General features: G+C 46.8%; 2 protein-coding genes across 3 annotated transcripts in view; both read right to left on the bottom strand.

The window, feature by feature from the left end:
• Window positions 1-2,571: 2,571 nt before the first annotated feature.
• PIMREG (PICALM interacting mitotic regulator) lies at window positions 2,572-11,639 on the bottom strand. The gene is made up of 5 exons (XM_083480830.1): window positions 11,045-11,639; window positions 8,978-9,288; window positions 8,192-8,508; window positions 6,550-6,645; window positions 2,572-3,027 (listed from the first exon to the last, which is right to left on the bottom strand). Exons 1-5 carry the CDS (start codon window positions 11,220-11,222, stop codon window positions 2,874-2,876), a joined length of 1,056 nt encoding a protein of 351 aa, XP_083336956.1. The 5' UTR covers window positions 11,223-11,639; the 3' UTR covers window positions 2,572-2,873.
• A 1,455-nt stretch (window positions 11,640-13,094) lies between these two features.
• LOC310695190 (S-adenosyl-L-methionine-dependent tRNA 4-demethylwyosine synthase TYW1-like) overlaps window positions 13,095-23,902 on the bottom strand; it is a 31,095-nt gene continuing 20,287 nt past the window's right edge. The window contains exons 11-17 of one of the 2 annotated variants that reach the window (XR_014519972.1): window positions 22,432-22,541; window positions 21,564-21,741; window positions 20,059-20,194; window positions 18,539-18,649; window positions 16,376-16,543; window positions 14,500-15,712; window positions 13,095-14,165 (exon numbers count right to left, since the gene is read on the bottom strand). Coding sequence is in view for 1 of the 2 variants with exons in the window: in XM_083479267.1 (XP_083335393.1) it covers window positions 15,491-15,712; window positions 16,376-16,543; window positions 18,539-18,649; window positions 20,059-20,194; window positions 21,564-21,741; window positions 22,432-22,541 (925 nt within the window). In the remaining variant the exon portion in view is untranslated. Of the gene's footprint in view, window positions 15,713-16,375; window positions 16,544-18,538; window positions 18,650-20,058; window positions 20,195-21,563; window positions 21,742-22,431; window positions 22,542-23,902 lie in introns of both variants that reach the window. The other variant, XM_083479267.1, reaches the window with a different exon arrangement.

The following is a 23,902-nucleotide window of genomic DNA, read 5'->3' as shown; positions in this document are numbered from 1 at the left end:
TGAAGCTCTCACTGAGTGACTTTGGGTCAGCCACTAACCTCTCAGCCTAACCTACCTCACAGGGGGGTAGGGGGGGATTAAATGAAGAGGGGCCAACATGGCGTGATAAAAGTCTGTAAAATTATATCAGGACAAGTTACTTGTTGTTTACTGTTGTAACAATTGTTTTCTCAAAATTTATCCTCTGTAGCATGAAAATAAACAGTATTTTAAAAAGGGGGGGTCAAATTCTGTCTGCCACCCCCATGGATAAAAAGGTGGTATAGAAACAATTTTTAAAATAAATTAAAGCAGTCACTAGAAGGATAGAGGTTTTCAAGATTGAAGATTGAACCAAAATGGGCTCTTGGTGAGGCCTGGCAAAAATTTTATCCCTGGAGGGTGTTAATTTGCATTGGGAGGAAGACCAGGGCTGGAAATATCCCTGTGAAAGCCTGTGTGATTGTGACTTCCTCAAATAACCTACACTCATTATCTACAAAAAACAATAACACACACAATAAGGAAGTTAAGCATTGGTTCTGGAACTGACTGTCTTCTTTGCAATTTGCCCATCGAGAGGACTGTGGACAGTTCTGGTTGCATCATTTTGTACCCTGAGCCAGCAACCAGGAATGACTGGGAAAGTTGCAGAGGAGTCACCAAAAGTTAGATTAATTCCCAGCACCCCCCAAATTAGGAGAGGAGCAAATTGGAGCAGATAGCAGAAATACGTAGAAGTTGATAGGTCCGGGGCCACCAGGTGACGCGTTGGAAGATGGCCGACAATAGCATCTCTCTGACCCATACGAGGTATTAAGGGGCTGCTATGGGAAGTATGTAGCCTTCCTGAACTCCTCCAGGATGTGGAGGAGAACTGCCCTGCCAGCGGTGTTCACAATGCACCCCCTGAAATGAGTGATGGGGGTGCCAAACACTTGGCAAAAGGCCCTCGGTGAAGTCAGACCTTCCTGAGGCCGATTCCAATTAGCGCGTGCTGGTTGCTTCAGCTGGAATTATAATTGGAAACATACGATAGGAAACGAAGCTGAAAGCACATACATCAAGTAAAGCTCGAGATAAGACTGCTGATTAATGGATCTCTGCGACCAGGAGTGACGGATGGATAAGTAAATCTTCTGATGAATCACCATAAGGTGACTGTATGTTTGGAACAAAGGGGGGGGGTGGAGGAAAAAACTCTTTTTTTCTTTGCATGATGTGATATTAATAACCCTTCACCCCAGATAGAATCAAGATCGTCGCGTTTCTATGAATCACAGGCAGGATTCTAAGAACTATGTGGGACGGAGTATAAGGAAAAAAGACTGCAGAACCGTGAGAAAGGAAGAAATTTTTTATGACGCAGTTTAAAAATGGCGTCTCGCCATGACAGGTCTGCCGAGGAAGAAGGACTGGGGGAGGAGAATCAGGATTGTTTGAAAGAGAAGGAATGTTGGAATGTAAGTTTGACCTGACAGAACCCCCAGACTCATTTGTTATTTGGTAAGCCTGAGGAAAATAAAGGACTGATCGGAGATTAATTTTGTTTATGGAAGCGTTGTATAGAGGCTGTCCCGGATTGATATGATGTTTGGAAAAGCACAAAATCCACATAGAATGCCAGCTGTTATCCTGCTTGTGAAAATCATCAGAAATTGCAAAGAAAGGAATTTATGATAACAACAAGAAGAGAAAAGAAGTAACAAAGGACTTTCCGGATCAAACTGGAGAGAACTGTTTAATTAAAGCAGTAAGATAAGTGATGCTGTTTTGGACTCGAGCTGAGCTTGATGTATGGGTACCCCCAACAAAATTTAAAATTTGGCTGTATAATTTGGAATCAATGTGATAATGTGATGTGATTGGCCTGCTAATAAAAATTATTTATAAAAAAAAGAAGAAGTTGATAGGTCTGGCATTATGTGACATCTCTGCTAAGCAAAAAAATTAAAAAGGGACCCAACTCACTGCTCCACACATAACTTATGTAAATAGTCTGGCTTTTTTGATTTATTATCTTTTGACTAGGAATGACAGCAGGTGGGTAGACTGAAGCCCCCCTCCCTCAAACTAGAGGGATGCTGAATAAGTTTTCAAAGGCTCAATATTTTGCTGTGTGTTGTCAAAACCTATTCAGCCAACTCCTTTCATGCATAAGGACTAGAAGCTTGGTGTTTCTCTTTTAAATCAAAGCCCAAAATTACCAGGAAGGGAAGCTGCATTCAGCGTCACATTTTATGCTTCTTCTTTGGGCCTCCTTCAAATTGGCTTGCAGGGGGCAGGGTGTCATACCCACAGAAACCGCCAGCTAACTTTGGCTGGTGCTTTTAATAGAGTGCTGAATGACACACATAGCCCCAAACAGGGAACAAGTAAAAATGAGATGGTAAAGTCTTCCTAATATAAAGAGCTAAAGCAGGGCTTAGATGAGCCTTTGCCAACCTGATGCCCTCCTGATGTTACCGGACTCCAACTCCCATCATTCCTCATCACTGGCAGTGGTGGCTGCTGGGAGTTGTAGTTCAGCAACATCTGGAAGGAACCACAACGTCCTTCATCCCCGCTTTCCAGCGATTAAGCAGGCCAGCATTGTAGCTTTATTTCCTTTTATTATTGATACACTTACACCTCAGCCTTCAAATAAAAGAGTGATAAAATTCAGGTTGGTTAAGCTTCACTTAATGCCATAAATAGGATCAGTTTTAGCACAGGGCATTCACATATATAGGAAGAAAAATCCATGTAGTTTCACTGAGACGTTACAAAAATTAGTGTGCATTTTTTTAAACACAAGCTTATTCAGAGTAGAATACAAAAAACACTATTTTAAAAAGGTAAGATAAACATACACACACACACACACACACCCTTCATATTCTCGAAGATTAATACTATTTAAAGTTATTCTCAGCCCAGCTGCTGAGCTCCCAGCGCAGTTTGGCCACTCGCCTCCTGAGCGAAGACTGGGAGAGGTTTCGGGACCGCACCTGGGCAGCCCGCAAGTTCTGTGCCATCACCTGGTAGTAGTTGACAATGGCTTGATCTCTGCAGAGAAGGAGAAAAGTGTGTTAAGAACATCTCACGTCGAGTTGGGAGACAGAAAGGACTTCCAAGTTAGATCAGTGAAGACAGGGCAGACACATCCCAAGTAATAGATGCTGCCCATCTGACTGGGCTGCCACAGCCACCCTGGGCAGCTGCCAGCAAATTAAAGCATCACAGTAAAACGTCAAACATTAAAGGAGCATTGTAGCACATTAAATGTTTGGTGTGGGTGGAAGCTGACACCCAGGGCTGTCAACCCCCTGGGTTGGTTGGTTGTAAGTTAGAAGGCAAGCCAGTGCGGGCTGACTGAGGGCAGGCCACGGTTGGTGATGCAGCGCCACATTTCACAGAATCGTAGAATTGGAAGGGATGCCAAGGGCAATGTAGTTCCACCCCTGCTATGCAGGAATCTCATCCATGGCAGATATTGAAATACTTTATTGTCACTTGTACAACTTGTATACAGTGAGATTACATGAGCGCCCTCCACTCAGCTCTCTTAGTCTTAATCCCCCTTGTTTACTGACGCACACCCACCAAACCCAAAAGTCAGTTGCCCTGTTGTTGTCTTTTCATTCAGCAGCCTAACAGCCCACGGATAGAAGCTGTTCTTTACCCTTTTGGTGCGACTAATCATGCTTCTATATCTTCTGCCCCAGGAGATCAAGAAAGTGCCGGCCAGGCACTTTAAATCTGTTTAGAAACCTCCAAGGGAGGAGAGTCCATCACCTTCCCAGGGAGTCTCTTCCACTGTCGAACAGCTCTCACCATCAGAAAGTTCTTCCTAATGTTTAGTCAGAATCTCCTTCCTTGTCATATCCTAGAAGTCAGAAGGGACCCCAAGAATCCAGACCAACCCTCTGCAATGCAGGAATCTCAACTACAGTAAATCGCCCATGACAGATGCCCATCCAACCTCTGCTTAAAAACCTCCTAGGAAGGAGAGCGCACCACCTGTCAAACAGCTCTTGCTGTCAGAAAGTTCTTCCTGACGTTCAGTTGGAATATCCTTTCTTGTAACGGTATGCCATTGGTTTGAGCCCTACCATCTGGAGCAGCAGAAAATAAGCCCACTCCATGGGACAGCCCTTCAGATATTTGAAGGTAGCTATCACGTGGGTGGCGCTGTGGGTTAAACCACAGAGCCTAAGACTTGCCAATCAAAAGGTTGGCGGTTCTAATCCACGCAACGGGGTGAGCTCCCGTTGCTTGGTCCCTGCTCCTGCCAACCTAGCAGTTCGAAAGCACGTCAAAGTGCAAGTAGATAAATAGGTACCGCTCCAGCAGGAAGGTAAACGGCATTTCCGTGCGCTGCTCTGGTTCGCCAGAAGTGGCTTAGTCATGCTGGCCCCATGACCCGGAAGCTGTACGCCGGCTACCTCGGCCAATAAAGCGAGATGAGCGTCGCAACCCCAGAGTCGGCCACGACTGGACCTAATGGTCAGGGGTCCCTTTACCTTTACCTATCATATCACCTCTCAGTCTCCTCTTCTCCGGGCTAAACATCCCCAATTCCCTCAACCGTTCCTCATAAGGCATGGTTTCCAAGCCCTTAATCGTCTTGGTTGCCCTTCTCTGCACACCTTCCAGCTTTCCAATATCCTTCTTAAACTGGGGTGCCCAGAGCTGCACCCAGGCTTCAGGTGGGGGTCTGACTAAGGCAGAATAGAGCGGTACCATGACTTCCCATGAACTGGACATTAGACTTCTGTAGATGTAACCCAGAAGAAATGCACTGGCTAAGCTGCTTGACACCCATGTACCCACCCAAACCATCTGCAAACACATAAAAGATTCCATTTTGGCACACTTTAAGGGAGGCTGGTATTATTCAGGGGGGTAGCTGCCATAGAAAACCAGGGGGTAAAGGTTCCGAAGAGGGCTTTAATTCAGCATGCACACATATCTTTTAAAAGCTGGTGTTCTTCATGCAAGAAACGGGTGTGTTAGAGAATATTCCAAGCAAAACAAAAAGAACACATTTTTACCTGGGTGTTTGTTTTTTCTCTCTTCAGTTAGAAATGAGAGAATCTCTCATATCGCTAGTAGATGGAGAGAATATTAGGAACAAAGGGTTTACAAGCTGAAAAGGTATGAGATTTTCAACTGGCTCATAGGTGGTTCCATTTTGATGCCGCTAGAGCCTTGGTCAGCAACAGGCTGCCCTCTAGAATATCTCAGGACAGAAAGTTAAGGGCCAAGCTCCTGAGCTCCACCACCTGCCATCCACCCCCATTGCCACAACCTTATTTCCGTTCCTCTGGATTGGCAAGGAACAAAATCATAGAGTTGTGGGCTTGGACAGGGCCAGAAAGGTCACCCAGTCCTCCAGCTCCCTGCAAGTGCAGGAAGGAAATATCTATGGCGACAACATCCCTGGTAGGTGTGCCATCCAGCTTAAAAAACAACAACTCTAAATGGGGAAAAAAGTTTTAAAAGGGGATTGAGCAGCATTTGATAACCAAGGACCTTAATGCAGGGTGGGTGCTCTCCATATGTTCATACATGGAAAAATATAAATGCGAAATAATAATAGAGTGGAGTGTGCTTGTAAAAGCAGCAGAGCCATTTTTCACCAGCTCTTTCTGACGCTAACTTCCATCCTTAGGTGCCTTACGATTCATTTTGAAGGGGCTGGAAGAACCCCCAACCCTGTTGCTGAGGGTGCTGTCGGGAAACCCCTGTTCCTCTCCCAGAGCTACAATTCCCGGAGTGGTTTAACAGCCGTAGTTTCCCCCAAAGAAGCCTGGGAACTGTTGTTTGTTGAGAAGCCTCTATTCCTCTCCCAGAACTCCAATTCCCAAAGTGGTAAATCTCTCTTCCCAGGGAACTCTGGGAATTGTAGCACACTGGGAGGGGATTAGAGGCTACCCTGCACCCTCAGCAAACTATAGTTCCCAGGATTCTTTGGGGGAAGCCATGGCAATACTGCTTTAAATGTTTGGCGCAGATAGGGGTGGCAAGTCCTTGCCAATTATCATTAGGTAGGCACCTTTGTTGCAGTTGGCTGTATGAGTCCTACTCAGAGTAGAATCATTGAAATTAACTGACATGCCTACCATCATAGAATTGTAAAGTTGGAAGGGATACAGAGGCGCTTCTAGTCCAATCCTCAGCAGTGCAGGATTAGCTTAGGTCTATTCATTTAAGCGGGTTTATTCCAAATAGAATACAACCTACTGCTTTGGGTGCCCATAAAAACATATTGATAATGTTATTGTCTGCTGTCTTTAAAGTCTGTTTTCAATCATGTGGGGTTTTTTTTATGACTGTTGCATACTGTTATGTAAACCACTTAGAGACCTTTTTTTATAAAAAACAACAACTAAGGGGTAATTTCTCACTGAAGGAATAAATAGCCCCCATCTACAAAAGCACATTTGACCAGGAGGATTTGAACACAGGTCCCCTTCAAGTAATGCACTCCCCGCAGAGTCAAGGCAACTACAGCCCCGCCCTAAATAGCAGGCAAGCAGACTGGCCAGTGGGAGGTAGAAGCCCCACCCGACACAACGGGCTCACCTCTCTTCTTGGACAATGATGTCGTTGAAGGCCCGAGAGAGACGCTTCAACTGGCGAATGCCGGTGGAGACCAGCTCCAGGTTGCAATCAAATTGTCTGCAATGGAGAGAGAACGAAGGAGGGTCATGAATCGGGTCTTGAGCAAGAGACTGGGGACTTCTTCCTAGCCCGGTCCATTATTACAGTGGTACCTCGGGTTACATATGCTTCAGGTTACAGACTCCGCTAACCCAAAAAAAGTACCTTGGGTTAAGAACTTTGCTTCAGGATGAGAACAGAAATCGTGCTCCAGCGGCGTGGCGGCAGCAGGAGGCCCCATTAGCTAAAGTGGTGCTTCAGGTTAAGAACAGTTTCAGGTTAAGAAAAGACCGCCAGAACTAATTAAGTACTTAACCCGAGGTACCACTGTATTTATTTAATTCTAGCGGCCTCATCGCTTGGGAATTCCAAGAAACCATAAAGTCAGTGTAGTTTTGAAAGGTTCCAGTCTGCCATCTTGAATTAAGATGGGCACCCAATTGTATCCAAATACAGATGAAAGCCCTGCTCTTTGATCTCAAGAAGCATTGATGATATCATCAGAGATGTGCAAAGGCACAGTGGGCAGGAAAGCAACTTTCCAAAATGTATAGATTTATCTATAGAGCACTTCAAACTGACCTCTCTTAAACCAGGTTCAGCCCCTAGGATTAGCGCTATGGGGGAATTCAGGCAAGGACCATCAGCAGGAGTAGCCTCTGCAGAACATAACAGACATTCCTTTGAATGGGTGAACCAGAAGAGAGAGGGGGGGACTGTGTATGTACAGAAGTCTCAGAGTTCTCCGTGGCAGGAATGTTGTCTACTCTGCAAAGTTAAGCGTAGATCTTAAGAGTAAGAGTAAGGTCTTTTGCTCTGTCTGTTGTTGTTGTTGTTAATTAAATTTATCCCCCGCCTTTCATCAGCAGGTGTCAGAGTGGGTTACAACAATTTAAAACTCAACATTAAACCAGTTGATGCATATAGTTAATTAATACTATGGAACTTCCTCCCTGGACTAGATGAGCCATTGGCCTGATCTAGAAGGCTCTTATGTTCTTAATCTATTATTCTTATTCAATACAAGCAGCCTCATTGCTCAGGAGTTCAAAGGCACCATAAAGTCACTGCAGTTTTGAAAGGATCAGTCCACCATCTTGAATCAAAATGGCGTCCACCTTTATCCAGACACAGATGAAAACCCTGCTCCTTGACCTCAGGAAACATCGCAATTTCAGGAATTACCTCTGGCCCTGCCCACAATTGCTATGTGGCCCCCCAGAAGGTTTCTCCAGATAGAAAAGTGGCCCTTGGGCAGAAAAAGGTATACACCTCTTTGCTGGAAAGGCTGACATAGATCTCACATATGGAGTGGCCTTATATTTCCAAGCAAAGAAGAGGTTTCCCCCAGCCTGCAATTTACATGGAGGGGCCAGGATCTGTAACCAGGAACTTTGGCATGCAAGAGAGATGCCCAGCCACAGAGCTGATCGATCAAAACATCAGCCTCACTGGAAACACCTTTTGAGCCTGAAAATAATAAAGGCTCCAACCCTCCATTCCTTCCTCCTAAGCCCTTGCTGGCAAACTAGCTCAGCAAGCAGCAGACTTCTCTTCCACTTGCCTCCTTTGCCGGACAGACACAGGAGAACCGTATGGGCTTCTCAAGGCTGCAGCCCTCATGGATCTCCGGAGAGGGAGGAGCTCTTTGTTAAGTCGGCAGGAGCCAGGTTGAAAGGGGGATCTCTTGCCAGATGGGGACACAATCCTGGTGTCAGATGTCGGGGTCGAGACAGTGGCAAGCCTGTCGCTCTTGCGGCGAGGGGTCCGGGGCGGCCTGCTTTGGGTTTTGGCAGAGCCCCTGCTGCTGCCACCCACAGAAGATTTGTTCCAGGAGGAGACTAGCGACCGTGTGGGGCCTTGACAGCTTTTCTGGATTTTCTGAAATGGAAAAAAAAGTATTTAAGGCAGTGTCTGGGATTTACGCTCTGGGATGCATGGGGTAGAAAACATGCTACTTTCCAGATATTGAACTGCAACAAGATCGCCTTGCCCGCTTGACTGCTTCAATCTGCAGAAGTGGCCCATTTACAGAAGCCACATGAACTTTATATTCTAACATGGAAATTGGGAAATCACTGCCTGTTGATATCCCTGTAATTTTTTCAGCACCTGCTAAAATCATTTTTGTCTAGACAAGCCTTAAAAAGGTCGGTGCGAGTTTTGATCCATTTTTACTCTATTGCTATTTTAACATTTCAAAAGTCTTACATTATCGTCACCAGTATTGCTTTAGTGATAATTTCATTGTTTTATCTTTTTTTGTAAACGGCTTCTGGGAAGCTGAATTAGCATTCCAGTAGCTGGATCTGAACTTCTTTGAATAGCTGCCCATTGCAGCCACCCATACCTGCGACACTGTCCCAAAGGCGTTCTTAGCTGTCCTTGTAAGCGTCCGCAAGTTCTGTCTTTTCTCCTTGGCCTCCAGGCTCTCCCATGTCGGATTCTCGTCAAAGTTCACCTCCACTTCTTTTAAAGGCATCCGCTTCCGCAGAGACATCCGCATGGACGTCATGTTGCGAGAAGACTTCTTCCTGAACCTGTCCGGAAGCGGACTCTCCTCTAGATCAGGCAGGATCTCGTGATTTCGCCAGCCAACGGCAGACCCCACCACACTCTGGAGCACAGATGTCATCTTCCCTTTCCTGGTGCCGTGCTCCTCTAAGCAAAGTATTGTAAATAAGCCCACTCAGGTTTCTAGTCCATAAGATCACAAAAGGGTTACAGGGAGGGGAGGGGAGAACAAAGGCAGGCATTTAGTGTCAGTTGCTAACCACCTGGATTACTCAAGAGGGGGTCAGTCAAATTCCAATCAGAGATTTACCATATTTTTTGCTTCATAAGATGCACTTTTTTCCTCTTAAAAACTGTACGTCTTATGGAGCTAATGTGTGGTCCCTGGAGCTAAATTGCCAGAGTGCGGCACTCTCCTGAGCTGCTCTTTGGGGCTGGCGGGGGAAACCCTGGGTGCCGGCAGAGCAGTGCCTGCCTGCTGCTCCCTGAGCTGCTCTTTGGGGCTGTCCTGGCTTCTGGATTAGCTACGTGCAGCCTCCCCTTGCCCAGAAGAGGCGGCGCGTAGCTATCCCCCACCAGCCCCAAAGAGCAGCTCAGGGAGCAGCAGGACTGCGCGCGGCTAAGCAAGAAGCCAGGACAGCCAGTGGGATCACAGCAATCCTGCTGACTGTCCTGGCTTCTGGGATTCAGAATATTTTTTTTCTTGTTTTCCTCTTCCAAAAACTAGGTGCGTCTTATGGTCTGGTGCGTTTTATAGAGCGAAAAATACAGTAATGTTGTGTTTACTAGGGCAGGGGAATGGGAATCAGAATACAGGAGAATTGATCCAGCTTTATATCTATTGTAGAGATAGGAAAGGTGCAGAAAAGGGCAACCCGATTGATCAAGGGGTTGATGGAGCAATTCCCTTATGAGGAAAAGTTGCAGTGTTTGGGATTTTTAGTTTAGAGAAAAGCCAAGTTAAGAGGCAATGTGATAAATGCTTTTAAAATAAAGCACGGCATGGAAAGAGTGGATGGAGAAGTTTTTTTCTCCCTCTCTCACAACAGTAGAACTCATGTCTCTTCAATGAAGAGACAGATGTTGGACAGATAGGTAAACTGTGGAACTCCCTCCCACAGGAGGCAGTGAGGGCCACTGACCTAGATGGCTTTAAAAAAGAATTGGACAAATTCATAGAGGAGAGGGCTATGGATGGCTACTAGCCAGGGTGGCTGTGCTCTGTCTTCACAGTCAGAGGAAGCAATACTTCTGAATCCCAGTTCCTATTAAGTCACAGGAGGGGAGAGGGCTCTTGCGTTCAAATCCTGCTGGTGGGTTTCCCAGCAGAGACATCCAGTTGGCCACTGTGAGAACAAGATGCTGGACTATGGGGCCGTTGGCGAGATCCAGCAGGATCTTCTTGTGTTCAAAACTCTATGTAGCTGGATAGCATTCCCAAGCATCACTGGTCGCTGGCTTGAAAACTTAGTTGGTCTCTAAGGCGCTACTGGAAGGAATTTCTTAATTTTGTTTTGAAAACAAGAGATACTCAGACGGAAACAGCACGCGAGGATCAATGCGCTATCCATTTTTACTCTGGCCGTGCAAAACGATGTCCAAATATTTTGCTTTCCTGGCAACGCTTTTAAGAGTACGCGGGGAAACGCCCAGTCTACGTTTTGTTTTGTGTACTCGAGCTTGTTCCCGATCGTTTTGTATTTTATTCGTTTGTATGCTTTTGCTCGCCCACGCCCTGCAGGAATGTAAGGCTCGGTTTATTCCGCGTTGCAAAGAAAGGCGCGTCGCATCCTGCTTTGGGGTGCAAAGGGGGAGCCTCTATGATGCCCCGATATTTGCATGCATGCACCTGGCTAATAATAATTGCAGCCGGACCCCAGAGAGCCCCCCCCCTTAAACTTACCTCTGCCGCTTGCAGCTGGGAGATCTGGTCCTCTTTTTGCGGGTCCTTGAAAAGATTTCAAATCGGGCGCCGCCCCCTCCTCGCCCTCTTCAGATTGGCTGGACTCGGCATCCTCCTTAGCAGAAGGGGCGGGGACAGAGTTTTGAGCCCGGAGCCCAAAGGGAGGCTTTCTGTGCATGCTCAGAGGCGCTCCAGTTTCCTGGCCGCGTCTCTGATGTGAAACGCATTACCAGACCAGTGAGGTCTGTTGATTTCACCGCTGCTAAGGCTGATTTTTAAGCGGCAAAAGCGTGGCGCTCTGCACATGTTCCGAGACCATCAAGCTTCGTGGCCATATCACGTAAATGTGCTCTGGTTTGAAATACACCCTGATCTGAAATTCGCTGACTTGCAAGTTTGTACGTGCTCAGAGCAGCTTCTTTGCTACTCCACAGAGGGACTCTAACCTCGAAATCCATTTTTCTGGAGAGTCCCTGAGATAAGAGTCGCAACTAAACGCAGCACCGCCTCTGAGCACGTGTAAAGTGCTCGTGTCCCCGCAGGCTTTCCAAGCGGGAGGCCAGTGGCTTCCTGGGAATTTGGGAGCTTGCAAATTGGGGCTATAGACATGTATTAGCACTGAATCAGCCTTGCTATTGCAACCCAGATGGAATTTACTCCTTAGTAAGCATGCAGCCTCAGGTAACGCTGCACAAAATAGGAGGTAAAAACCTGCAGGGCTTAGCTCCTCTCAAACCTTCTGCTGTGCATGTTTAGCAGTAACAGCCTCTGAGCATGCACAAAGTGCTTTTCCCTCTCAGCAGTGACCAGTCTCAACCCCAGGGTTTCTAGAATCTGAGGGTGTGACTTCCAGCCAGACATGGGCCCCACCAGCATCCCTCATTTTAAAATATTCTGAGATTGTATCTTTTTCCCTCAAAGAAATTAAGGAACATAGGAAGCTTCATGCAGCACATGAACAGTGGAACTCCCTCCCACTGAAGGCAGAGATGGTGGCCATCAACCTATATGGCCTTTTTAAAAGGATTAGACAAAATTGTGGAGGATATAAGGCTGTTAGCTGCACTGGCCACGCTCTGCCTCCAGAGTCCAGCACAATGATGCTTCTGACTCCCAGTTGCTGGAACCCACAGGAGGGGAGAGCGCTCTTGTGTTCAGATTCTGCTTGATGGTTTCCTACAGGCATCTATTTGGCCGCTGTAAGAACTTGGACTGATCCAACAGGCCCTTCTTTCGTTCCAAAGCAGGCCCACTGTCCCCCAGACCTTGTGGGGGGCCGGACTATATTTTGAAAAAAATATGAACAAATTCCTATGCCCCACCCAGAGATGCATTTCAAATAAAAGCACACATTCTACTCTTTTAAAAACACCAGGCAGGCCCCACAAACAACCCAGAGATGCATTTTAAATAAAATGCACATTCCACTCATGTAAAAACAAGCTGATTCCTGGACCGTCCGCAGGCCAGATTGAGAAGGCAATTGGGCCGCATCCAGCCTACCCCTGTTCTAAAGTCATCCAGTGTTGTGACCATCACTGCATCTCATGGGAGAAAATTCTGCACATGTACCTGGTGAAAAGGGTAACTACCTGTGTCAGATCCGAATCTTCAGCTTCTTTGGATGGCCCAGAATTTTATACATCATGTATAATTTTATACACCTTTGTCAAGTGCTCCCCCCGCCAATAAGCTTATTCATTTCTGAATATGTTTGGAATTGCAGCTGTGAAGCAGACTCAGACTCCCTGTCAACCCACTGGCTTGAAAACAGTGAGCTGTAAGACATTTCAGGAATGTAAAGAGGTCTTGTGCGTTTATCCGTCAGGAAACGCTTCGCGCCGTATAGATAAGGCCGTTTCCTGTCCGTTTTCTTTTTGAAAATGTCAGTGTACGTACGCGCCTTCAGTATGAACCGCACCCTAGCACAAAAGACCCTTTCTTGAAACTTTGCGCATTTTGCTGCCAAAATCCTGGCACACCGCCCCTGCAAAGAATACTTCCCAACTGAACGCCTTTGGAACGAGAGGAACCACAGAACAGGCAGCGCCATTTGGGCCTCTTTTATCTCAGCTTGTAAAGGTTTTATCATTTTACCACAACAGCAATATCAAAAGTTGGCTTTAGCTAAAGGCAGATAAAAAAATGGAAAGGCCAAATGCGTAATTTTTAACAACTTAATTGGACCCTGGGGAGTGCCATATCCTTCCTGCTGGGTAAAGAACAGCCTTTTTATTGAAGAAATCCGGGTTGTCGTTTATGCCTGTCATATTCCAAACGGCATGGATGAACGCTGGGATTTCTGAACTGGGGGTGAAATGAGAGTTTTTGAGCACCTGATGGATGGAGAGCTAGGGGGTGACTCACATTGGGGGTGACTGTGAGGGGCCAGTCACTGCCTCTCAGCCCAACTTACCTCACAGGGTTGGAAAATTGTAACGCAATATCTGTTTTAAAAAGACCAGTGTAATAAAACCAAACAGTGGTAGATAACAGAGGACAAGGCCCAGAAGGGGACCCCAAAACATGGCATTGCTGCAGAAAATTCATTTTTCGCACGGCGCAATTCCTACATAGAAATGTGTGGGAGAGTAATAACACAAGCCTGAGATGGGTTAATAGTTTTTACTGCAGCCCCAGGAACTGGATTCAGCCACCCCCTCAATGGCATCAGGCAGCTCATTTTACTTTGCCCGAGTGGTTTGAAATCAAACCTCACAAGCAAAGGAACAGGCTGCTGCAGATGATCTGCTGATGGGCAGGGCCTACAAATCCCGCCCTCAACAGGGAGTCGCATCATTTCCTAACGTCATACGGGCGTGGCTCATCCGGAATGGCCTCATAGGGTAAATGGAGAGGCCTGGTGGGACAAATCAGGCCCAGAGTCCAAACATTTCCTGTGGCAGCCCCGGGCAGAACAAGCAAGGAGCTATTATTCCATTTAAAACTTGCTCGCCTCTTCCAGTGCCTGAGCAACTGAAGCAAATGTTTCAAAAAGTTCCCTGACCCACACATGAGGGTCCTATTGTTGTAGCCACAGATATTTGATCTCTTCAGCCAAAAGGGGAATTTCACATTAATGCAGCACAGCCTAAGGCAACTGATTGGGAAATCTGTGCAGCTGTATGAGGAAATATATAATGACCTCCATTAACAAAGAAATGTTCCAAAATCCATCTCATCTACCAGAAGCACAGGAAAGCGTTTTTATCCCTGCTCAGGCGGTGCTTGTCTGAAACGCAGACAGAAGCAAGCTCCCTCCCTATGGGAGCCAGAAGCGAGTCCTGTGGAAAGCTTCTGCAGAGGATCACCCAAAACTACAATGTCCAGAATTCCAAGTGGAGCAACGGACTGAGTCCACATTGACACCATATCTTTAAAGCATTTTAAACAGTCATAGCTTCTCCCTCTCCCAAAGAATCCTGGGAGCTGTAGTTTGTTAAGAGTGTTGAAGCTTTCCATCCTAAAGCGGTATCAGATGGCTCTATATGTAGGGCTGCCCTAAATGTAAGGGGTGAACGTTGCCTTAGTGTAAGCACACCGTGGTGGTTAAACCAAATCAAGTGTGGCAGAATCCAGTTAAGCGAGACAGACCTTTGATAAGCTGCCAGCACCCAAATTTAAGGCAACTTTGTTTTCCGTTTCCTGAGAGCTGAGCCAGGTTCCCCAAAGAACAGAGACCCCAAAGGTAGCGTAGAGTTCAAGGGCTTGGCTTCTTGCTTCAGGCGTGACACCAGAAACACAGTTCCCTCATGTTCCTGCTGGGCCCCAGTCTGGAGAGACACCCAAGCCCCTTTGGGACAAACTCCACCATCCACAATCAGGAAGAACGAAGCATGCCAAGGGTCATTTTGGTGGGGTCTGTGATCTTCCTACCTCCCCTCCACCCCACAGTGTTGTATAAAACTTGGAGAAAATCACCTGTGGAAATGCAACTGGGGAATGTTTAGGATTGCGAATTTCACACACAGAAACCCACGAAACTACTGACTACGTGGCAGGAATCTGGCCACACCAAAGGGATCAAGTGAGAAGGCAAAAAGGCAACACTGGGTTTCCAGGACTGCAAACAGAATGAGGTGCAGTTATTGCCCCCGCTTGGGGAGAAGCACAAAGTTTTCACGGTTACCTTTTGCTCAAAAATGACAAATTGCTCTTTCCTGCTTCTTCGAAAGCACATTGCTCATCAGTGAGTAGAAGATGAGAACCCGCCTCAGATTTGTCTGGTGGTTATCAAAGACCTCCTTGCAAAGGTTTCCGAGGCTAATGTAAATGCTAAAATCTCCCTGAAAAGATCTTAAACCAACCTGATGTTCTCGAGACTACAATTCCCATCATCCCCCAGCCAGCATGATGAGAGTTGTAGTCCAAATCAACTGGAAGGTGAAGCCTTGTCTATAGACTGTGACTCTAAAAGGAGTTCTGGCTGTTGTTGTTTTGAGAGTGTCAACACCCCGAGATGTCCTTGGCTTTGTTCTTCCGTTGGAATCGGGTGTCCGTTGGGTCAAAGCCCCTTTCCTTCGCCCCAAAGACAGCCCACTGAGGAGTCGGGGCAACATAGTCAGCCGAGGTGAACGTCTTGGCTCCCCCACTCTGCTCGTACTGGCGAAAGAGGTCCTGAAAGCGATCGTAGTTGATCCAGGTGTGCCACTCCCCGCTGATCTTGAACTGCAAAAGGAAAGGGAGACACACCCACCCATGAACCATTGATCGTCCCCCTCCAGAAAAATTGTCTTTTTTTTAATTAAAAAAACAACAACTGGACAAAGAACAAAAGATCAAATCAGAGACAGCAAGCTCAGCTGGCACAAGCTTGAGGATTCAAATTAAACTTTGCCACTTCAACAGCAAAAAGATGATGAATGCAAAGTCCTGATCAAAACTGTGTGTGCTACAGAATTCCATTATCTGATTCAAAATTATATTGCCCAGGTTGGGGTACACCAGAGTTCCCCTTGATGATTTTGATCAAGGTCAGGGTGAGACGTTCTCTCCCTTCCTTGGAGAGGTAAATAAACACTTATCAGTTCCTTTCCCCCATGACTACACCTGACCATTTTCTAAACACTATTTGTGCCATTGTTTGATTACCATTTTTCCGACGTCTGCTGTAGTTTTTACAATATTGTTTTAATTGGTGAGATGTTTGTTTTTGTGGGTGTAAATATTGATTTACTGTCACTGCCATGAAGCGTTTTGAACTGCGTTATGACTGAAAAATAGCGAGCAAACAAAAAAAATTACAAGCTGAAGACATCTTTGCAAGCTTAAGGATCAGAAACTTGAGGTCGAGAGTTCAAATCAATGGTGGCAAAATAGGGATCCACCTACCTTCTTGTGGGCAATCAGGAGGCAGTTGGAGTGCTCATGCTCGCAGGCGATTTCGTAGTCCGGGAGAAGGTCGACTAGCTCCTGGACAAAGTGCCCCACCTCCTCGTGCCACGGGATGTTGGCCATGGTGAGGTTGCTGGCTGAGCTTTCTCCACAGTAGGTCACACCCTGTCAGAGAAAGAGGGAAACGTTTCAGGTCTGTAGAGGAAGGGATAGGGAAACTGGTCTGGGCGTCACATGCGAGCCAGCACTACATCACATCGTTCCAAGTTGGACTTAACTCTTTATTAGCAAGAACACCATCTACACAGGCTTGGTAGAGTGCCAGGCCTAATGAGCACAGCAGCTCATCCCTGTAGACCTTGTCTCATGGATCAGTTGCCAAGACTCAAAATCCCCATCTCCCAATAGCCGTCTAAGTTCCCCCCTCTCCAGGGCTTTTTCCTAGCAATCAGAGACTGCACTTGTGTGAAGCCAAACTATCCTCCGCCCTCTTCATGCCTCTTATGATTCTGGGAGATCAGGAGGGGGGCAGAGCTTGTCGCAGAAAAAGGGGGAGATACCTAGGAGTCTGCACCAGCCGGACTCCTCGCTGCCTCTTGGCCTCCCTCCTCCCCTGCTTCAGCAGTCTGGGCTTCGCTCTGCCACAGATTCTTTCTCCCTCCTCATTAAACCATGTTGCCTCTTCAGCTTTTGACACTTCCTTCTCCTAGGCTTCTCTCTCTGGCCACTCATCATGGTCCCACCACCACTCCCCAGGCTTTGAGCCTTCTTCCCTGGTTCTTCCCACCATTCCTCCGTGTCCAACCAGTCCAGGACACAAGTGGTCCACTACACCCACTCTTCCCAGGCCACACCTCTCACCAGCTCAGCATCAAATTCTTCTTGTTTGGGCCTGGCTGGAGAACAGGGGACACATTCACACTACACGTTTAAAGCACTACAATACCACTTTAAATAGCCCTGGCTCCCCGCCCCCTGCTGCAGAGAATTCTGGGAGCTGTAGTTTGTGAAGAGCACTGAGAGTTAGGAGGCCCCTCAGAGAGCTACAATTCCATGAGTTCACTGGGGACAAGGATTGACTGTTAAACCACTCTAGGAATTGTTGTTCTGGGATGGGGTCTCCTAACACCTCTCGGCCCCCTAAATAATAATAATAATAATAATAATAATAATAATAATAATAATAATAATAATAATTTATTTATACGCCACCCATCTGGCTGGGTTTCCCCAACCACTCTGGGCGGCTTCCAACCAAATATTAAAAACAATACAGCATCAGACATTAAAAACTTCCCTAAACAGGGCCTTGTCTTTTAAAAGTTAAATAGTTTTTTATTGCCTTGACATCTGCTGGGAGGGTGTTCCACAGGGCAGGCGCCACTACTGAGAAGCCCCTCTGCCTGGTTCCCTGTAACTTCACTTCTTAGCAGCAAGGAAACTGCCAGAAGGCCCTCAGCGCTGGACCTCAGTGTCCGGGCTCAATGTTGAGGGTGGAAACGCTCCTTCAGGTATACAGGACCGAGGCCGTTTAGGGCTTTAAAGGTCAGCACCAACACTTTGAATTGTGCTCAGAAACGTACTGGGACCGGTGTTATATGATCTCGGCAGCCACTCCCAGTCACCAGTCTAGCTGCTGCATTCTGGATTAATTGCAGTTTCCGAGTCACCTTCAAAGAGCACATTGCAGTAGCAAACTACGGCTCCCAGAATTTTCTGGGGGAAGCCTTGACCAAAGGCCCATTAAGCCCAGCAGAACAGCCAACCAGATGCCTCGGGGAAGGCCATAAGCAGGGACACAAAGGTAACAGCCCTCTCCCATCCCTTGAACCCAGGAACAAGCAAGTCAGCCATACTGCTGTTGGACAGGGAGACTCCACTCTGCCAGCAGTGACAGATCCCCCTCTCCCCTCCACAAACCCACAAACTATTTTTGCAAAGGCAAGTCTGAAGTGCAAACAAAAGCAGCCAAACCCAACCTGCCCTTTGGGTATTTTGGTGTGATTTCTGGATCCAGGCCCATGCAAACCATCCCTTCAAAGTGTTAGCTGTGCAAACTTTCATTGTTTTGGTAGGCTGAATTTGCACCCAGGGAGAGTGGAGGTGATGGTGAAGTCTGTTATGGGAAGGACGATGCCACCCTCATGATCAACAACTCACTTTAACCTCGATAAAATCCGGTTTGCCAAGAGACACCAAGTCAGAGTAGGCCTTCAGTTCCTCCACGTTCCAGGCTTTCACCAGTGTGAGCCGATAGACAGTGCGCTGTTGCTGATAGGGGGAAAAGGAAGCGGGTTCAAATTAAATTGCGCCACATCAACAACAAAAAGAAGGTGACAGTCAGGGCTGCATAGCCCTGATCAAAACTGTTTGCACTACAGAAATTCCGTTATCTGACCACATTTCGAAAGCTGCAGATAGTGAGCTTTTCAGTCACACACAGTGGAAGAGGCCACAAAGTGAGAGAGGGAGACTAAGGTCACACTAACACCATGCACTTAGACACTCATGGCTTCCCACAAATAATTATGGGAATGATAGTTTGTTAAGGGTACATTAACAGAACTGTCATGTTTTATATGAGAGTATAGCTGATAAACATTTAAATAAACAAAATTGAACATAAATAAGAATTGGGAGGGGGAGTGAATCCCTAGTCACCCTGGGGTAGGGATAGGAAAACTCTGGCCCTCCAGATGTTTGGGACTACAATTCCCATCATCCCTATGTAACAGGACCAGTGGTCAGGGTTGATGGGAATTGTAGTCCCAAACATCTGGAGGGCCAGAGTTTGCCTATGCCTGCCCTGTGATCTAAAAAGGCAATGCTAGCAAATATGAAATATTGTGCCAGGCCTGACACGGAGAGGTGGAGGGGTTATCTGAAAGACCATATTCTTCCCTATGAACCTGCCCAGGCTCTGAGGTCCTTGGTGAAGACCCTTCTCTCAATCCTGCCACCCTCACAGGCACGCTTGGTGGGGATGCGGGGCAGGGCCTTCTCAGTGGCTGCTCCCAGACTTTGCAACTCCCTCCTAGAGAGGCTAGACTGGCTCCCTTCTTGTCCTGCTGCCGGCAAGTGAAGACTGTTTTATTCCGACAGGCGTTTGTGGACTGGCTGGTTTTTTTAAGGAAAGGGCTTTTAATAAGACTGTGCTGTTTTTATTATAACTGTATTTTTTAAAAATTTGTTTTTTATATTGTCTTAATCCTATTAGAGATTAATTACTCTTTAACGATTGCCTTTTATGTGTTTTTAGCTTTTTCTGTTGCATCTGTGCTGCTTTTAACTCGTTTGAGCCACCCTGGGAGAAAGGTGGGATAAAAATGCATAAAAATTGATCTTCTAGAAAGGACAAAGCACATGCTGTTATGTTTCTCATCTTAAATTTTGAATAAGCAGGTGCAAATCTTACTAAAGCTCACTATTTGAGCACAGTTTAGCAGAAGCCAGACCCTCTGGAAAACATTCATTGCTTTTATTTAAATAATGGTTGTAAAAAATAAAATGTGCTAATAAATAAATGAATGCATAATCATTTAATAATAATAAAAGTAATAAAACCTGAGCTTTTGGCCTAGTGAATCAAGCTGAAATGCCTTCAGCTTGATCACAACCTTTCACTTACCTTATTGCAGCAACGGAGGGTGGGAGGGAATGACAACAATTGAACAGGGTACCTTTTCTGCCAAGGCTTGCAAGCTGTCCAGAAACCTCTGCCAGAAATCCTTGAAGAGAGGCCTGTCGATCTTCTTCAAGCTGTCTCTGGTGCCTGCGTCGACGCTGACGTAGAGCTGCGTCACAGGTTCGAGGCTCCTTTTCGGCAGGAGGGGAAGGGAAGGGGGCAGGGAGAAGGTCCCAAGAGAGTTTAGAACGCTGCAGCCGAAGAAAAATCAAGATACATTTCCCCCTCCCTCGCAAAGGAAAAAGAGCTAGTCTAAAGCAGGGCCAGGGAACCCTTTTCTAACCCAAGGGCCACATGCCCTCCTGATTAACTTGCTGGGGGGCCACATGCCTGCAGCAAAAAGCAGGTGGAGTGATGGATGCTTCGTACAGTAAGCTACATTCCACACATACAATAAGTCTAAGGTTCCTGGACATTTCCAGGGAAGGAAGAGAAATTGTCACAGGTCAAGGAAACATTTCAGCAAGGCATGAGAGCATAAGAAAAACCCTGCAGGATCAGGCCAATAGCAGAGGGCCTTCTCGGTGGTGGCGCCCGCTCTGTGGAACGCCCTCCCATCAGATGTCAAGAAAATAAACAACTACAGTCATACCTTGAGTTGAATGCGCTTTAGGTTGAGCGCGTTCGAGTTGCGCTCCGCGGCAACCCGGAAGTAACGGAGCGCGTTACTTCCGGGTTTCGCCACTCGCGCATGCGCAGACGCTCAAAATGACGTCACACGCATACGTGGTAGCGGCGAAACACGGCATGCGCATGCACCATCGCATCTTGCGTTCCGCTTGGGATGCGAACGGGGCTCCGGAACGCATCCCGTCCACATCCCACGGTACTACTGTATCTGACTTTTAGAAGACATCTGAAGGCCCTGTTTAGGGAAGTTTTTAATGTTTGATGTTCTACCACTTTTTCATCTTTATCATCATCACCATCATCATTCTGTTGGGAGCCACCCAGAGTGGCTGGGGTATAAATAATAAATTATTATCATCATCATCATCATCATCATCATCATCATCTAGTCCAGCATCCTGTTTTCACAGTGGTTGACCAGATGCCTCAATAGGAAACTTCCCAAGCAGGATTTGAGCACAAGAAGTCCTTTTTTTCCTGAAGTCCTTTTTTCCTGTCCTGAATCTTCCAACATGGTATTAGGAGAGAGGGAGAAAATCTTTTCTCTATCCACTTCCTCCATGCAATGCATGCCTTTTATAAACTCGTATCATGTCACCTTTTGCTCACCTTTTCTCTAAACGAAAAAGTCCCAGACGCTGCAACCTTTCTTCATAAGGGTCACTGCATCCCCTTGATCCCTCTGGCTGCCCTTTTCTGAACCTTTTCCCAATAATTCTGGTCTCTCAGCCTAAGCTACCTCACAGGGCTGCTGTGAGGTGAAACGGAGAGGCAGAGAACCCCGCATGCCATCTTGAGCTCTTGGGAGGAAAAACCAAGGGAAAGAGACAGAAGGATAACGAAAAAAGCAGCTTCTCTTCCGGGCCTCACCTGATTTCCTCTGGGAACTGTGCATTTGTAACGAGGAAGCTTGAAATGTTCTTGCGATGGAGCAGCTTTAGGAAACGGTTGATTTCAGGGTACATGATTGGCTCCCCAACAAGCGACAGGGCACAGTGCTTGGGTTCCATCCCTTCTTCAAAACGGTCGTTCCTCACGCCCGGGACGCCTGCAAAACGGAGGAGAAGAGGGGTGTTTGTGGGCTTGCGCAGATGTAGCCTAAACAGCTCCACCCACTGAGGGACTGGGAGAAAGAAGCTGACAACTGGGTGGGAGGGAGGAGTAAGAACCTGGCACCCAGAAATCTCCATGTGGATCTGCGCCAGTAGCAAAACGCGCCAGGCGCTTGGGGAATTTCAAACTGCTGAGATTTCCATTCCACCTTAAGGAGCAGACGTGTGGAACTGTTGCGTGTCACATGTCTGTTTACATTCCAGCACAGCTTGCTGGGAACTTCCGTTGTGTGTATAGCTTTTTCTCTGTCTCTCTGAGAAGACGGAGAGAGAGACAACATGTTTCTTTGTCCTGATTTATGATTAATAAATCTGTAGTTGTAGTATGCTTTCTTAAGCCTCATACCTATTTTGTGTGCGCAGTTTGATCTGCTGATAGTGTGCCCTGGCTTTGAAGCCCGGGTCGCTGATTTATCTCGGAACAAAGGTTGATGGGTCTTTGCAGTGGGATGGCTGGATGGGAGCGACCCAACCGGGGCTAGCCAGCTGGCCTTGCGACCCTCTGCATGTCAACACGAACATGGCCTACTGGCAGCGGTTTCAGGCAGTTTCTCCCACTCCTGCTTGGAGATGCTGCCTTGGGATTGCAAGGCACTGAGCAAGAGCATAGGCAGCCCCTGGAATACCTTTGAATTGCTTGATCAGGCTCTGATGGTTCTCAATGGCCTCCTGCAAGATCATTTCGGGAGGGTCCATTTTCCATCGCCACTCTGTGCCCACAGGGTTTGTGTGGTGCCTGAAAATAATTTAATCTGAATTAAATATACACTACACCATGGTCACTGTGAATAGATTGTACAAAGCTACCTCCCACGCATATAAGGCACCCCTCCTTCCATTCGTAAGAAAAGCCTTAATTAATCAAATCAAGTTTTCAGCATTCTGTCCCCGTTAGTGGACAGCAAGATTTAGGCTACATTCACATAGCGCTATGATACCACTTTAAGTAGTCATGGCTTCCCCCAAAGAATTCTGGGAGCTGTAGTTCATTAAGGATGCCGAGAGTTGTTGGGAGAGATCCCCATTCCCCTCCCGGAACTACAATTCCCAGGCATCCCTGTGGAAAGGGATGGTTAAACAATTCTGGGAACTGTAGCCGTGTGCAGGGAATATTGGGCCTCCTAATATCTCTCAGCACCCTTAACAAACTACTGCTATCGGGATTCTTTGGGGGAAGCCAAGACAGTTTTAAGTGGCATCATAGTGCTTTCTAGCTATAGTGTGAATGTGGCCACAGATTCATAAGAGACCTGCTGGATCAGGCCAACGGCCCATCTAGCCCAGCATCCTGTTCTTACAGTGGCCAACCAGATGCCTGTGGGGAACCTGCAAGCAGAATTCAAGCGCAAAAGCACTCTCTGCTCCTGTTGTTTCTGGCAACGGGTATTCGGAAGCATTCATATGGAGGCAGAGCAAAGCCATTGTGGCTAGGAGTCATTGATAGCCTTCTCCTCCTGCATTAATTTGTCCAGTCCTTTTTCAAACCATTTAGGTTGGTGACCTCCTGTGGCAGTGAGTTCCATGGTTTAACTCTGTGCTGCATGAAGAATGGATTTCTTTTATCTGCCCTGAATCTCCCAATATCCAGCTCCACTGGATGTCCACAAGTTCTAGTGCTATGAGAGAGGATAAAAACTTTCCTCTATCCACTTTCTCCATGCCGTGCATAATTTTATATGCCTCTATCATGTTGTTGCTTCTTACTTGCCTTTTCTCTAAACTAAAAAGTCCCAAACTCTGCAGCCTTTCTTCAAAGGGGAGTCGCTCACATCCTCTCTCTCTCTCTCATATAAAACTTGGCCACCCATTGAAAACCAGTTGGCTGCCAATACAGGAAATTTTACAAATGGCGACTCTGCTGCCACAAAACCCCATTTTTGAGTTGTTCCCAAAAAGGAAAAGATACCATCATAAGAGGAGTGGCCTAGCTAGGGCCACCAGCAATGGCAGCTAAATGCAAACCTCCCTGTACAGGAGCAGTCTATCTCCAGCTCAAAAGGTACTCAAAAGGTGAACCACAGGGGAAGGACGATGCAGTTTTGCCTGGCTTGCAGATTTCCCAGAGGCAACTTGTTGGTCAATGCAGGAAAAGAGGAT

Source organism: Podarcis liolepis (assembly GCF_965112155.1).
Source record: "Podarcis liolepis genome assembly, chromosome: 16".
Taxonomy (NCBI): domain Eukaryota; kingdom Metazoa; phylum Chordata; class Lepidosauria; order Squamata; family Lacertidae; genus Podarcis; species Podarcis liolepis.
This window is presented reverse-complemented; position numbering and strand designations above follow the sequence as displayed.